Source organism: Haliotis rubra, unplaced genomic scaffold, assembly GCF_003918875.1.
Source record: "Haliotis rubra isolate DU_JTF1 unplaced genomic scaffold, ASM391887v1 Scf224, whole genome shotgun sequence".
NCBI classification, from domain to species: Eukaryota; Metazoa; Mollusca; class Gastropoda; order Lepetellida; family Haliotidae; genus Haliotis; species Haliotis rubra.
The window spans coordinates 1411968-1429267 of NW_025766270.1; the positions used below are offsets into that span (position 1 = coordinate 1411968).

The 17300-nt window shown below is 41.1% G+C and overlaps 1 protein-coding gene across 1 annotated transcript; it reads left to right on the top strand.

Moving 5' to 3' along the window:
• The first annotated feature begins 275 nt into the window (after nucleotides 1-275).
• On the top strand, nucleotides 276-14687 carry LOC124277610 (glycoprotein-N-acetylgalactosamine 3-beta-galactosyltransferase 1-like). Its single transcript, XM_046713333.1, has 3 exons — nucleotides 276-562; nucleotides 11151-11815; nucleotides 14433-14687. The coding sequence occupies exons 1-3, from the start codon at nucleotides 346-348 to the stop codon at nucleotides 14583-14585; spliced, it is 1035 nt and encodes a 344-aa protein (XP_046569289.1). The 5' UTR covers nucleotides 276-345; the 3' UTR covers nucleotides 14586-14687.
• Nucleotides 14688-17300: the final 2613 nt, after the last annotated feature.

The window sequence follows — 17300 nt, forward strand, 5'->3', positions numbered from 1 at the left end:
TTAAAGTAAAAGTTCCCACTCTAAAAGAAGAACTATCAATATGATCATGGACACTTAAAATTCATGTTTCCTGGAAGTCATAAGATGATCATATATCTTCATTACACAATGTGGACTTGCTGAAATTCTAGAAGCAAACATTTTAAAATTATTTTTTTCATGTGCAACCCAATGAGGCCGTTTTGAATGTATACTAATCTTGCTAAACAATACTCTTTAAACATTGAGTTTAGCATATTTATGATCAATCTAATGTTCTGCCCCGATAGCAAAACCACCATCTGTGGCAGGCCTGCTTGCTTTAATGCACATGTGCAATGTCGGGCCGATAACCACATTGTAACCATGACAAGATGGCGACAGCTCCATGTTGTGACGGCGGGTTATATTGCTGTTGGGTTCTCTTTAGGTGCTCTAGTTAGTCAACTCCTCCTAAATATCTCTGTTGGCACAGACCCCCATCCCCATGGGCCCACGTCCCAGAGGTCGGACCAGCGGACCATCGACACAAGATGGCGGCAGCGGAGAGAGCAATTTATTGCTGACAAAAGATACAACAGAGGTGAGTGCAAGTTAGACGAATACCAGCATGCATGTATGCATCTAAGGGTATAACATCAATTATATACTTTCCCAAACCGTTTTCTACCATGATATAAGTATTTATTGAAAAGCATTGTTTCTTTCCAGCACGTGACGTCAGTATCAGTTCACGTATAGTACATTGGCCAGGAGTCAATTGTAACTGGGTTTGGCTGCTGCTGATCAAAAGTCACGTGATATTGAGATATACTAACTATTATCTCCTCTGTCAAGTAAGGAAATCGTCCATTTGAGTGTGCACTATGGTGTTTTCATAACGGCTGACATAGCAATACATTGAGATAAGTGCCGTTTAGGACTTTCTGAGCATTAACATATTCTCTGACATTTTTCTCTGACTGACTGACTTTTGGTTTTACGCCGCTTTTTGAAAAATATGTCAGGAACATCACGGCGGGGGACACCAGAAATCGGCTTAACACATTGTGCCCATGTGGGGATTCGAACCCGGGTCTTCGGCGTGACGAGCCAACGCTTTAACCATTAGGCTACCCCCGCCGCCCCCATTTTTCTCTCTATACATCAAGCAATGACATATAATATTAACCATTAACAAACCTTAAAATGAGGCATGAGATGTCTGCCTGCTTGTTTACCGGGGTAGCCAGTTTCAGTATTTGATTAGAATAATTCGAATTCGAGTGTCGCTACGCGTTACACGGGTAAAAAAAATATTTAAAAAATCTTAATAACGCGGTTATATGGTAGAAAAGAGGTAAACATACTGTGTTGGAAAATCAGAAGTATGTAACGAAATTATATAATAGCTCTAAGTTTGATTTAAAACCGAAACCGTAATTTAGAGCTATTATAATTTCGTTATATACCTCTGATTTTTCAACACAGTATATTTGTCTCCTAATGGCACGGCAAACATAGTCAAAACCAAATAGTCATTAATATATAGACTTTGCGTTCGTGTTCTTAAATTTCCCGGAATAATAAAAAAAAAAAAAAGTCAGAGAGAGACTATTCCATGCTGTGGTATATCGACGTGCGGAAATATACTCTCCCAAAAAAGAAACGCATATAGGAATTTCAACTGTATTTTTATGTTTCTTTGGAAACATCTCGAAATTGCACACTGGGAATGCAGACTTATCCGTCTTTTGCACCAACTCGAGGAAAGTCAGTTTGAGTTTCACATGGAGACGTGTGGTGGCGTTGAAGTCAATACCTCGTGTGACCACCGTGGGCATCCAGAACTGCACGGCATCGCCTCGGCATCGATCGAATAAGTCTCAGAATCTCGTGTTGCCCAATCGCAGCCCACTCTGCCTATAGTGCCTGTTCGAGTTGCTGAAGTGTCTGGGGCTGAGGGTTACGGCGTCGCACCCGTCTGTCCAGGGCATCCCACAGATGTTCGATTGGGTTTAAGTCCGGTGATCTTGAGGGCCAGGGGAGCACATTGATGTTGCGGTTCTGGAGGAAGTCTCTAGTGTGACGTGCTGTGTGGGGCCTGGCATTGTACTGTTGAAATAACTCCCTCTGGCGATCAATGATTGGAAGGAGGTGTGGGCGTAGGATTTCGTCACAGTACCGTTGAGCAGTCAGGTTGCCCTGGATCATCACCAAATCACTTCTCCTACGGCAGGTGATCGCTCCCCACATCATAACACTTCCCCGGCCGAATCTGTCCACCTGGGGAACGCAAGCATCGGCGAAACGTTCACATCGACGTCTGTACACCCGCATTCTTCCATCGCGTCATTCCAATAGAAATCGTGATTCATTACTGAACCAGATTCTACGCCAATTCGGTAGGTTCAAGGTCTGAACGTTGATGCACCATTGAACTCAATGTCGACGATGTTGTTGTCGAAGCACAGGGCCAAAATAAGGTCTTCTGACACGTAAACCAGCCTCTCTCAACCTGTTCCTGACGGTCTGTGCAGAAAGCCTCCTCAATCCGGGTATTTGTCGAGCGGTACAGGTCGCCGTAGCTGTTCGATGACGCAGGTGATGTACCCGGATGTAGCGATCCTGCGCCGCAGTGGTCGCTCGTGGTCGCCCACTACGATGGGGCATCTGCTACTGCATTCTGCCGGCGATATCTCTCCCAGAGCCGTGAAATGGTGCTTAGGTGAACTTTCATGCGTCGGGCAACTGCACGTTGAGACTGGTCAGCTTCAAGCAAACCAATGGCGATATGACGTGGCATTTTGCGTTCGTCAACAATATTCCAAATACAGTGAATAATCGACAGACAGCGATCAACTTTTTATACCCATCATTGAGACTATTTGATCCCCAACTTTCACGTGCATTGCATGTGAATTGTGTATTCTGTGACACTACACGCCGAAATTGAAAATCATGCTGTTAAATACGGGTATTTTACGGATGTTGCGTTTTGTTGTGATGTTTCAAAACATAAACACCATAGGACTCATAAACAGAGCAAAACATTTTGTAAAATGAATCACGTTTTAATTCACCGCTACATGAAATTGCTATTTTCATGATGCGTTTCTTTTTTGGGAGAGTATATCTATGAATGAGATGAAAAGTGTGAATATAGATTTATGTCGCTGTTATCAGTATTCGAGTGCAATGTCAGTACAGGGAAAATGGGCGTCACGCATTATAGTCATCTTGGCAATGGAACTCAGACCCTGGACGCCTCGACTGAACACTTGAACCACAAGGCTAAGCCAACGCCTTTGATGTGCTTTTATATGCATGCTACTGAAAAGAAGACGATGCTTTTATCAAAACAGACGGATCTGTGCCTTTTATTCATAACACAATATTTGAATAAATTACTGGTCGTAGCCAAAGATTAAACAGTTTTGCAGTTCCTCACTTAAAAGACGGCCACAAACTATTAGATAAAACAGTGAGGTATTTCTTTCTTGATTTCCATTAAACCTTTAACATTTATGAGTTCATAAATCCTCAGGTAATTCTAACAGTTTCTCAATTTTTAAATACATAAATGCCCAACATTAATTTAAAACTTCCCAAACTGACCCCCTTTTTGGGGGGATGGGGGTGGGAAAGAAGACCAAATATTTGACTACAACTCATAAGATCACCACATTCATCCCCGAATCTTATATTTGCAACTTGAAAAGGGCTCCATATTTATACAGTTGTTTGAACTGGACAAATATTTAATTTCATATGGGTCATACATTGATAAATGATTGTCAGTGACACCAGTCACTGTGTGGGTTTGCAGTGTTGCAAACATGATTTTATCGGCCATTTTGCAGATTTAGACTTCTCACCGAATATATGCCCATACGACTCAGGAATGAATGAGTGAGTATGGATTTACACAGCTTTTAGAAATATTCCAGCAATATCATGAAGGAGAACGCCAGAAATAGGCTTCACACATAGTACCCATGTGGGGAATCGAATCCGGGTCTTCGGCGTAACGAGCGAACGCTTTAACCACTGGGCTACCCTACCGCCCCGACTCAAGATGTTGATAATTATGAATATATGTTATGAAGATAAAGGTTATAAAATTTGCATTTTTCATTTTCATTTGTAACCAGGCCGTGATCATTATATGCGTGTCTGCTCGCTATACGCAAATAAAATTGTCAGAACAATTCCACCTGTTCACTAACCATCATGAAAGTACTGCCAGTTATTACACAGACGTTAGACGTTAAGCATTAGACTACGTTGTTTTGCTTGAGTTGTGTACACATTATACGCTGTGTGATTTTTGCATCGCTGAACTGATAATTTTGAACAAACTTTTGTGTTAAGCTGTTTGTCATTAATCGTTTTGTTTCTGAGTCAGTTAGAAGATACAGGTCGGGTTTAGATATATAGACTGAATTCATGTGGGTTACCTGACACAACCTTAGCGTTAACCCTACAGAGCAGCCGTGCCCTGTCCTGGGTTATCCATGACATGCAATTAACTCCGTAGACTAACAACTAGTCTCTGAAATGAACATATTTTACAGACAAATCTGTATAAGTAAAATCTAATGAAAAGGAGCCCAGAGACTTCATTTTCCTGAAGCTGCACTAAACTAGCCACATTTTCTAGACTTGCGTGGGTTTTCTTGGATATGTTTGCTTCAGGGTCTGTATGACAGACTATTAACTCCGTTAAACAGCTAATTAGGTTTTGTTAGAACTCTGTAGACATTCACGTCTTCAAAGCCGTTCTGTTTTCTTAACGTGAAGGAACACAAAAAACTGTATATACAAATCACACTAACCAGACCCGAGTATACGCCCCAACAGATTCCAGTGGACTAAAGGCTTGTGAGAACTGAATGAATTAATCACTTAATAGCAGTAATGACACCAGGTCTTCAACAAAAGTAGTTGCTCAACGGCTAGCACTATGTTCGTCGTTTTCATTTTCTGAAAATGTTCAAATGTAACTAAAGTACAATAGGGTAACATATACACATGGCACCTACACAAGTTTACATTCTCCCTTTTAGGAACAAAAATAATTCAAGCAAATGATCATGTACTGCTTTACACTTGCCATGACATAATAATACCCAACATGTGTATGGACCACTTCCGTGTAATGCCGTGTGATGAAAGTTATGAAAGTAGTGATGATAGGGATTAAATAGATGACATTGATGACAGTGATTAAATAGATGACATTGATGACAGTGATTAAATAGATGACAGCGATGACAGTGATGGAACAGATGACAGTGAATAATTAGATGACAGTGATTAATTAGATGACAGTGAAAGATGACAGTGATTAAATAGATGGCAGTGATGACAGTGATTAAATAGATGGCAGTGATGACAGTGATTAAATAGATGACATTGATGACAGTGATTAAATAGATGGCAGTGATGACAGTGATTAAATAGATTACAGTGATGACAGTGATTAAATAGATGACAGTGATTAAACAGATGACAGTGAATAATTAGATGACAGTGAATAATTAGATGACAGTGATTAATTAGATGACAGTGATTAATAAGATGACAGTGATAAAATAGATGACAGTGATTAAATAGATGGCAGTGATGACAGTGATTAAATAGATGGCAGTGATGACAGTGATTAAACAGATGACAGTGATGACAGTGATTAAATAGATGACAGTGATGACAGTGATTAAATAGATGACAGTGAATAATTAGATGACAGTGATTAATTAGATGACAGTGAAAGATGACAGTGATTAAATAGATGGCAGTGATGACAGTGATTAAATAGATGGCAGTGATGACAGTGATTAAATAGATGGCAGTGATGACAGTGATTAAATAGATGGCAGTGATGACAGTGATTAAATAGATGACATTGATGACAGTGATTAAATAGATGGCAGTGATGACAGTGATTAAATAGATTACAGTGATGACAGTGATTAAATAGATGACAGTGATTAAACAGATGACAGTGAATAATTAGATGACAGTGAATAATTAGATGACAGTGATTAATTAGATGACAGTGATTAATAAGATGACAGTGATAAAATAGATGACAGTGATTAAACAGATGACAGTGAATAATTAGATGACAGTGATTAATTAGATGACAGTGATAAAATAGATGACAGTGATTAAATAGATGGCAGTGATGACAGTGATTAAATAGATGGCAGTGATGACAGTGATTAAACAGATGACAGTGATGACAGTGATTAAATAGATGACAGTGATGACAGTGATTAAATAGATGACAGTGATTAATTAGATGACAGTGATTAAATAGATAGCAGTGATTAAATAGATGGCAGTGAATAATTAGATGACAGTGATTAATTAGATGACAGTGATTAATTAGATGACAGTGATTAATTAGATGACAGTGATAGATGACAGTGATTATATTTAAATAGATGACAGTGATTAATTAGATGACAGTGATTAATTAGATGACAGTGATTAAATAGATGACAGTGATGATAGTACAGTAACGTTATTGTGTTATTTCCCCCCATACATGTAAAATCTTCAACAATTAATCACATTTCGCTGAATATAATAATGCGCATTAAACATGCAACGTTTTGCACAGAAGTATGATGCCCATGAGACAGAAATAGCTTACCTACGTCAAAGTAGGTACATAAGATATGGACAAACAAGCTGGATAAGGGTTTGCCCATAATTTAACAGTGGGAGTAAATCCTGGCCAGGCTATTAGCCATACATCACAGCTCTACAATACCGCCTCCCGTATGGACAACAGGACGCACGTATTGACCAGTGGCGGCTGCCATTGGACTTTATCGACAGGCGTGTCACAGCTGGAGGAGCCACAAACCCGAAAACGTCAGGCACAACACATCCTTGCCTTTATGTTCACACGGGAGGCAACCGGAGTCGAAAGTGTATTACCACTTGAATAGACGAATTGACGTACAGGAATCACCCAATGAATGTCCCGCCTGTATTTATCGTTATGGCAGTAGATAAAGTATGGTGTCAACCATTATTGATATACATACCACTCTATACCATACCACTCCTTTAGAACGGCAAAGTATTTCGTTTCAAGGGTTTGCAACAGGACAAACTAAACTATTTGGATTGTTCGATTATATCAGAGCAACTACGAGTGAAATGAATATATTCACCACTGAACCGAGATGATAAATTTTCATAACGCGGTTTACTGAATACTGCCAGTTAGAATACTACTTTCTGTCCAGGACACAGCTATATCTATGCCTCCCAAGTTAGAAACTGGTCAAGGCGACCAAAACAAACGTCACTGAGTGAGTTTAGTTTTACGCCGCACTCAGCAATATTCCAGCTTTATGGCGGCGGGTCTGTAAATAATCGAGTCTGAACCAGACAATCCAGTGATTAGCAGCATGAGCATCGATCTACGTAACTGGGATGCGATGACATGTGTCAAGCAAGTCAGCGAGCCTGACCACCCGATCCCATTAGTCGCCTCTTACGACAAGCATGGGTTACTGAAGATCAATTCTAACCCGGACCTTCACGGGTCCCAAATCAAACGTACGAGCTGATAATCTTTTATAGAAAAATCCAATATTTCAAATATGACTATCCACTAGCTATAACTCAAGAACACAGGATAATTAGTTAGGTGATACAAAGGGTGTTTCCCACCAGTATAATGAAATATAAAACTAAACTTTCAACATATTGATCGCAATCCGCCAGCCTGCCTGTAAACATTGTCAGTCAGTCCAAGCTATAACCTAAAGTCAGGGTATGAAACCCCCAAACATTTCAGCCAGACCACAGGGCTGCTTAGACGTAAAACTTGCCAGTCCTGATCAAACTTACCTGCCCACTAAAAATACTAATTTACTTAGTATAATTAAATCAAAACTTGTACGATATTGAAAAAAACTAATACTAACTTCATATACATGTCTAAATTTCGTCGGGCAGGTGAATTTGAGAATCTGGCAGTCCGTGTTGAAAATAACTCGTCCCGTGCGTTCGGTCAGGCAGGTATTTCGAACGCTGCTAAAGTTCCTATTTCACACTAACCTAGTAACATTAAGAGGGCGAATATGGAATTCAAAGCCGCTATCAAATGTTGTACGTCGTGGACAGACTCTTTGCAGAGCTAATTGCTGCGCATTAGTCGACTGAACACGTGCCCCCTGGTATATTGGATAGGTGTGGTTTTGTGTCGCATAGGAAGACCTCACATAAAGACGTTACTATGATAAATGTTTCAGTGTAGCTTCCCCATTGACAGGCTTCTGCTAGTAAGAAGACAGATTATTTCAGTTTCGTGGTAATCATTTTGGCACGTTCACTACATCTGAAATAACGTTATTCGTTCGAGTCGAAATTGGTTTCGACGAGAGCATTTATTATGTACGGGTGTACAAGACTGACAGAGCTAGATCAGTAAGAATACGATGGTGCTGACGGGGTTCGCCTTCTCACTCGGAGGATTGCAACCACAGCAATGATTTGTTCACTGTTACTTTGTTCTAAAGAAACAGCACACCTGTCCTCAACACCCCAAGTCACTCAGTCTAAATTCCAACCTGTAATTGTATCAAACATGTTGGCGACCCGTGAAAATCGGTGGTAGAATTGGTCTGCACAATCCATGCGTGTCGGAAGAGGCGACTAACGGGATTGTGTGGCCAGGCTCGCTGACTTGGTTGACACATGTCATCGTAACCTAATTGTGTACATCGATGCATCGATTCAGTTGATCACTGGAATGTCTGGTCCAGACTCGATTATTTACAGACCGCCGCCATATAGCTGGAATATTGCTGAGTGCGTCGTAAAACTAACCTCACTCACTCACTCCTTCACTGGCCTTCTTGTGTCAAACCTTGTGCTGGTTTACTGTACCTTACTCAGACTTGTTCACTTCCGAAGACCACAGAAACCTGCGTTTTTTGCTGACGAGTCACACTAAAACAGTTTTGTGTTCAAATGACCCACGTGTTTGTAGACATGCCTCGGTGACATAACGTGCTACCCAAGTAAACCTTTACACCAACTGGTTCTGTATGGTGCTCAGAACTATGGTGCTATGAGTGCACCCTACCATGACCGTCACATATCTACGCACCGATAAACCACGCACCACTCATTTATCACGGTTTCAAAACCTCTGACGTTGCACGCAGTATGGTACATGCGATATTTATACACATTTTAATCGAATGATCATACACATTTTTTCAAGGTTGTGCATATAATTACCCAGTAACACCTTGACGTCAATGATTATAAACATATTTCACAGTCAAAGCGATACATTATGTTGAAGGTCTATAAATAAAGTATGATTACTAGAAATAATTATTATTCAAGACTTATTTTGTAGACAAATCACATATGCTTTTTAAACATTCTTTTAAAAATATATATAGAAAACAAACAGCAATTTGGGTCCAATGTGTGGTTAATATAGTCACTACTGGGCCGACCAAAGTCTCCACTTGTCTATCCCATGCCTGTCTTCTTGTTGGGATTCCGGGTCTGAATAGGCCCCCGTATCACATGCCTGTCTTCTTGTTGGGATTCCGGGTCTGAATAGGCCCCGTATCCCATGCCTGTCTTCTTGTTGGGATTCCGGGTCTGAATAGGCCCCCGTATCCCATGCCTGTCTTCTTGTTGGGATTCCGGGTCTGAATAGGCCCCCGTATCCCATGCCTGTCTTCCCCCCGTATCCCATGCCTGTCTTCTTGTTGGGATTCCGGGTCTGAATAGGCCCCTGTATCCCATATCCCATGTGTCTTCTTGTTGGGATTCCGGGTCTGAATAGGCCCCCGTATCCCATGCCTGTCTTCTTGTTGGGATTCCGGGTCTGAATAGGCCCCGTATCCCATGCCTGTCTTCTTGTTGGGATTCCGGGTCTGAATAGGCCCCGTATCCCATGCCTGTCTTCTTGTTGGGATTCCGGGTCTGAATAGGCCCCCGTATCCCATGCCTGTCTTCTTGTTGGGATTCCGGGTCTGAATAGGCCCCCGTATCCCATGCCTGTCTTCTTGTTGGGATTCCGGGTCTGAATAGGCCCCGTATCCCATGCCTGTCTTCTTGTTGGGATTCCGGGTCTGAATAGGCCCCGTATCCCATGCCTGTCTTCTTGTTGGGATTCCGGGTCTGAATAGGCCCCCGTATCCCATGCCTGTCTTCTTGTTGGGATTCCGGGTCTGAATAGGCCCCAGTACCCTTTGTGAGATTCCGGGTCTGAATAGGCCCCCGTATCCCATGCCTGTCTTCTTGTTGGGATTCCGGGTCTGAATAGGCCCCCCGTATCCATGCCTGTCTTCTTGTTGGGATTCCGGGTCTGAATAGGCCCCCGTATCCCCCGTATGCCTGTCTTCTTGTTGGGATTCCGGGTCTGAATAGGCCCCCGTATCCCATGCCTGTCTTCTTGGGGATTCCGGGTCTGAATAGGCCCCATCACCATGTATCCCATGTCTGTCTTCTTGTTGGGATTTCCTGGGTCTGAATAGGCCCCAGTATCCCATGCCTGTCTTCTTGTTGGGATTCCGGGTCTGAATAGGCCCCAATCCCATGCCTGTCTTCTTGTTGGGATTCTGCGTCTGGGTCTGAATAGGCCCCAAGGATAAGAAGTGAATGTTATAAACTATATTACATAATTATTATCATTATCAAAACAAGAGTCCAGGATAATGATGAACATCGCTGTCCATCTGGGACGTAGCTGAAACTGGTCACAAGCTTGTGATAGCACGAAACAATTTAGTGAGAACAAAAGTCTATAGATCTGTATCCATATTCGTGCTTGTAGACATCTGCAGCTTGATGCCCTTTCCCCAATGGAAATACAATGTTTATTCCTAATATTTACCGTTCAAGGATATTTACCCTCCCAGCATATTTATCATCCCGGGATATTTACCCTCCCAGGATATTTATCATCCCGGGATATTTACCCTCCCAGGATATTTACCCTCCCAGGATATTTATCATCCCGGGATATTTACCCTCCCAGGATATTTACCCTCCCAGGATGTTTACCTTCCCAGGATATTTATCATCTGAAGATATTTACCCTCCCCAAACCCACACGCGTCATAACCTCTATGTGCCCCACCGTGACATAGTCTCCATACCATGCTGAAACCTCTCTCGTTCCATATTTTCAGGTTACACGGATGTAGCAGACGACCTTCGACGAGTGAAGATTCTCTGTTTTGTTGTCATTACTGAAGACAAAGTTGCCGCCCAGAGATCAGTGTACCAGCAGACGTGGGGTCGGAGATGTGACCGTCTTCTTCTCTTCAGCACCAATACCACAGATAACGACACAGTTGTTCTCAAGATCCCTACTTCTGGACATCCAGTGGAGGACGACTCATACGCCTCTCTTCAGGCTTTAAAGTACATATACACACATCATTTAGGGGGAGCCCACTGGTTTATCCGAGTCCATCCCATGACGTTTGTCGTTCTTGAAAACCTTCGCTATTTCCTCAAGGACGAAGATTACAACAAACCTATCTATTTCGGCCAGGTTCTGAGAGAAGGAAACACAGTCTTCCCGCTCGGGAGCGCGGGTTATGTCATCAGCAGAGAAGCCATTTCCAAATTCGGGGCGTCTAGTGCGTCGAAGGCGAGTTGTAAAGGAAGCACTACCTCCGAATGTGTTGTCGTCGCGGACTGCTTCCGGGATCTCGGCATCATCCTGGGCGACTCTCGGGACGCCCTGGACAGAAGCAGGTTCCACGGTGTGTCCGTGGAGTCGGTGTCGGTACAAGAATACCCTGCATGGTTCGCTGAGCTGGACGTGCACAACAACATGACGAAGCAGGTGATGCCGTTGCGTGTTCAGTTATATACTCTTCAAAAAGTAGGGAACCTGAACTTTGATAGGAAGTAAAAGCGTTAACAAACTTTTTTTATGAACGCACCGACATTACTCTTTTTCACCACCCCTAAACACAACGCATGGGATGCATGCGCACAACGCAGTAGTCCCATACACGTTATTCTTGACACCCCATGTGATAAATCACTGTGGACCATTAATTTTGACAATCATCTTGCATCACACAGTTGTTTGTTTCTAATCGTTTTGTTTGAAATGAAAATCGTACGCATGCAAATTTCACCAATCACCTTCCAAAAGCGATGACTGTCCAAAAAAATCCAAAATTGGAAATATCATATTTCCAAGGCTTGGAAATTTTTGGAAATTAAAGAAGGATTTTACTACCACTTCTTTCAATTTCTCCTCAACCCAAGGATATCCCCATGAGTGTATAGACTATTTCACGCATCTTTTATTCTGTTCGAGTTCTTATTGTTGATATACATAATGCATCTTGCATGTGACATATTTATTCATGAGAACTGCAGGAATAGGCCGACTTTTCATATTATCCATTTGTGCTTTATATTAATGTAATTGCATCTGACGCGTGAAGAGATACATTTTTGAAATTTCGGATCATGTTTAAAGTAAGTGTTTTCTATTCGCCGTCCTATGCGATCAACTGGGAACCAATTCTATATAATAGTATAACTTCACTCATCTGCATCCTTCTTGTTTTTAGTGTCAAAAATTTATATTCACTGTCATATTTGCCCCCTAGTATGGCTAGCATTTTCTAAAATACTGTTTTAAGTGTATGTTTTACTGTTATCCACAGAAGCGCAAATAATGTTTCCCTTGTCACTGTTTGAATAAACACAAATTACATAGACCTACGTTACATCATGGATTAAATAAAAGTTTACCGGACTCACTGACTGACTGGGCAGGGTTTATTACATGTCATAAAAGTGAACCCTTGCCAGGGAATAAAAGACATATCGTTGTAGAATACATTCTCTAATTGGTACCGTCACGTAACTTCACGTTTCAACAAGATAATGCCTGTCCACATGTCGCTCGTGTTGTGACAGATTTCCTGAAACAGCAGAACATTCCCCCATCGAGCACACTTGGGATGAAATGGAGTGACGTTTACGTCAAGCCCATAATCAGCCACTGACGTTAGCTGAATTGGGACAAGAGTTGGTTCAGACATGGAACAACATTCCCCAAGCTTTCTTTAATCGCTTAGTGTCGTCTATGCGTCGTCGTTGTCAAGCCTGAATCAACGCCAATGGTGGACACACACGATACTGAAGTGAACTGACTTTTGACACGACATATCTTCAAGGGCGTGTCACAATGCCTAGAGTCAAGTCATACAGATTTCGATACTATCCTGTGAACAGTTAAACAGTGATTAAGGAAAACACCGCAAGTCATGTTATTATCGTTTTGCATTAAGAAATGGCATAACATCAAATAATGCACAGTTACTTTATTCCAGTAGCATATATTTGTGACTGCATCGTAAAAATATTTATTCACTATTTATTTGTGTAATTGTGTTGGTATGTCTGTTGTGCAGACAGGCCAGAGCCATTTATTGTTTTCTTCTTCAGAATTTCTGCATGACAGTTCTGGTTGAATGTTGCCTATATTGTATGGCAATAACGACATCAGTACAGCAAGTTATGGCCATCTTAATGTAGGGTCGGCTCGATACCCGTTCACCTGTCAAAGTGGGTGCAGTCGTTAGTTGTAGGATTCGGTGTTGAGGCATGGTTGCGTGGAGGACAATGGGTCATCGTCAGAGAGGATCGCGGCTAAATATGTCACTTACAGGATTGTTTATATTCCATTATTTTCAGGCTGAATATTGCTAAAAAGAGACATCATACAATACATATACACACCATTTCCACATCAGTGTGCATTCTAAATAGTAGATTTAACGTCAACAAGCATGTGTGTTTCTGTCTCCACACTAGAAGATTTCAGATGTCAGTGAATGTTTATGTCTATACTGATGTGCTCAGATACTGACCTTGGCATTGCAAATGGTAATGGTAAAGGGTTGTTGAACGGATTAGCACGGAGTTGTATTTAGAATGTAACATGCATTAACTATTACTGTGGCGTCGATTGCGATATCGTGGTGGTGAATAGGCGATCGTTTACAATTAATCTTCTCTTCACTAACCCGCTAGGTGCGATGAACGTGACGGTAAACCCTTAAACTGACAGTGCATGTCGTATGCGCGATGCGAGCTGTACGTGTTACAAGTACACTTAGACACAATTAACCAGTACAGTCTTCACCTTCACGGTAACGTTAACGCTGGTGCAAGGACAGTTGGACCGTCGCTTATATCATTTCAAAAGGAGAGTTATCGCCCCTCGCAACAAAAAGATCGCCCATTGGTGTAGGTCTTCAATACCAAATGCCTAAGAAACAACTATTTTGAGGAGAAGAGATTACAATATGTGTTACATTTATGTGTCAGCGATCATCAAAGATTTGATCACGGAGCATTTTTGAACCACTGGTGTACTAGACCTATTACATGTATAATCATCATTCCTACAGTGATGTTCTCTTTTTCTTCAGGGAATTTCGTCAGTAAGCGACGTCAGCATCACCATCAGCCCCGTCTCCGACAGCGTCATCCTGGCCCTGGAATACTTCCTGTATCGCGCCGGGGTGTATGGCGCGCACCTTCCAATGACGTCACTTAATAAAGTTCACAGACAGTCAGCATAGAAACGTTGTGTTGTTTGCATTTTTAGGATGTTTTTGAATACGTACTTTTATGTACAGTTGTATTGGAGAACAAGTTTGAGATAAATATACAGATGAATATAATATCTGTAGTAAGCCTCGTTATAACACACCATGTAACTGACTCAGCGCAAATAGAACCATCCCCTCGTCTGTTGTATATTGCCGTACTCAGCAATATTCCAGCTATTGCGGGGTGGTGGGGTAGCCTAATTGTTCAAGCGTCAGCTCGTCACGCCGAAAACCCGGGTTCGATTCTCCACATAGGTGCAATGTGTAAAGCCCATTTCTAGTGTCCCCCGCCGTGATATTGCTAAAAGCGGCGTAAAACCATACTCACTCCAGCTATTGCCGGCGGTCAATAACCGACCATGGACGAGATAATCCACTGATTGGCATCATAAGAATGGATCTGCGCAGTTAAGATACGATGCCTTACATTAAAACAGGACGGTGAGGCCAGTCCTCTGATCCCTCCAGTCGTCTATAATGCGACAAGGACGGGCTTCTCTTAGTCTGTTCCAAACCGAATCTTCACGAAGGTAGATATAAACGTGAATGAAGAATGAAGTTGGCGAAACCAAGTGAAACGACTGACTGACTGAGTTTAGTTTTACGCCGCTTTTAGAAATATTCCAGCAATATCACGGCGGGGGACACCAGAAATGGGCTTCACACATTGTGCCCATGTGGGGAATCGAACCCGGGTCTTCGGCGTGACGAGCCAACGCTTTAATCACTATGCTATCCCACCGGTCCCCCCCCCAAGTGAAACGAAGTTGAGACAGAAGTTTAGTGAAATCCCATGACTTCGGAAACATCGCCTCCCGGACGAAAGAATGTACACAAGGCCTTATAGGGACATGGCGAGCTGTCTAAGGCCCCAGGCTAGTGATCCAGCGAGCTTGAGGTGCCGGGATCGAGCCCACCTGTGACGGGTGTAAACACCAATCGTGGAAAACAGACAAACACCTTGGAGTCAACTTTGTATGCAGACTCTTTCAGTGTTGTCACAACGCCTAGTGTACAGTCCACAAACCCGTGCACTTAAAAGAACCCACGAATCCGTTCGTAAATGACCAGATGGTATATTTGGGTCCCAAAACTTCCACATCCCAATACTACCATACCACACATTGTCAAAACAACAACTCCTCATCACCACCTTTTCAGGTAAAAGGATGGCCCAGGAAGTGCACTGAACTGAAACAACAGATAATGATACATCACCTGACTTAGCAGAGTGGATATTTTAGTAGAGAAGATAGCAGTTAGTTAATAGATGTGAAATATATATAATATAAATACGTGCATATTTCATGTAGGCAAAAATGATGTTTTCTTGTTTTACCTTGAAATGTTGTTGATTACGTTCATAGTATTCTGAATATACAAAACATAAATTATGCAAGGTAAACGTACATTTAATGTACATGTATATTAAAATATGTAGTTTTACAATATAACATGGCTAATGAGTTTTGAAATTTTATATTTATTGCTTCAAAGGGGCCAACAAGCCAAACAATTCCGTTCAATTCTGATTTGAGCGCAAAGAGCACATTTATTTTGTGAATTTACGCGCTCTATAAATGAATGTATTATTATTATTATTTGCAAATATAAAGTAATATGAAAAAATCAAAATGAGAATATGAACTGTATTATGATTACTTGAAACTCTTCTACCAAACATACTTGCACTACCAAATCCAGGCATAAACACATAGATCAATCTTAATTAAATAAGGAAATTGATAATGTTATGGTATGGACATTGGCATTAATTGTTATGGTATAACTATAAATAAGTGAAGTTATGGTGCCATCTGAAGGCATTCGCAGAATTTTCCTATAGAAATACATTTGTATCATTGATTGTTTTGTATACCTTGTATATCAGTACCATTGTACCTACCAACGTCACATTTTGACTACATGTACTGTACCTATAAATACGTTAAAAAAGGTAAATGACAAAAAAAAAAAATAATAATTGTTATGGTAGTGACACAATAACGGTGGTGACATTTTTAATAATAGCCGGATTTATATGTTTACTTTAAAAGATAATTTAATGAAATTTGTCAGTCAGATATTTCAGAATGTTCAAAGAATATGTAATAGGCAAAAGATTTACTTATGGATGTCCCTGTCATATACATAGAAAACAGGTAAAGACTGCATGTTACGGCAGTGACACTGTGACGGTATATAATTCTCCAACAACATGACTGTCAAATGTGCGGGTGAAATCTTGGAAACTATATGACATAAGTTCTATATAAATGTTCTACATAGACTGTTATATGCCAATGCGCCCTTGTAACAAACTTGGAATACGCACAAATAAATTATGACAATTTCTTAAACAACTTTTTTATTTTTGTGACAACAATTATGCAATGTTTTTCTAGAGTTGGGCTGTTGTTTTTATTGCACTCCGCGTTGGTTTGATTCTTTTATGTCTATTTGTTTTTGTACTAGAATTGCAATTCAACGGTATCATTTTGTTTCAAACGGACTGTATAGTCTGATGTCTTGTTTAAGCAGCTATTCGTAGTTTTTCTAAGTTTTGCCCGATTTTATGAGTAAACATGCTTTTCTGGATATCCTATTACGCATCCCACTGAACGCCCAGTTGGTCCGATGTGGGTTATTTCGACATATGCTATTTGCAATTGTGTAAATTTTAGG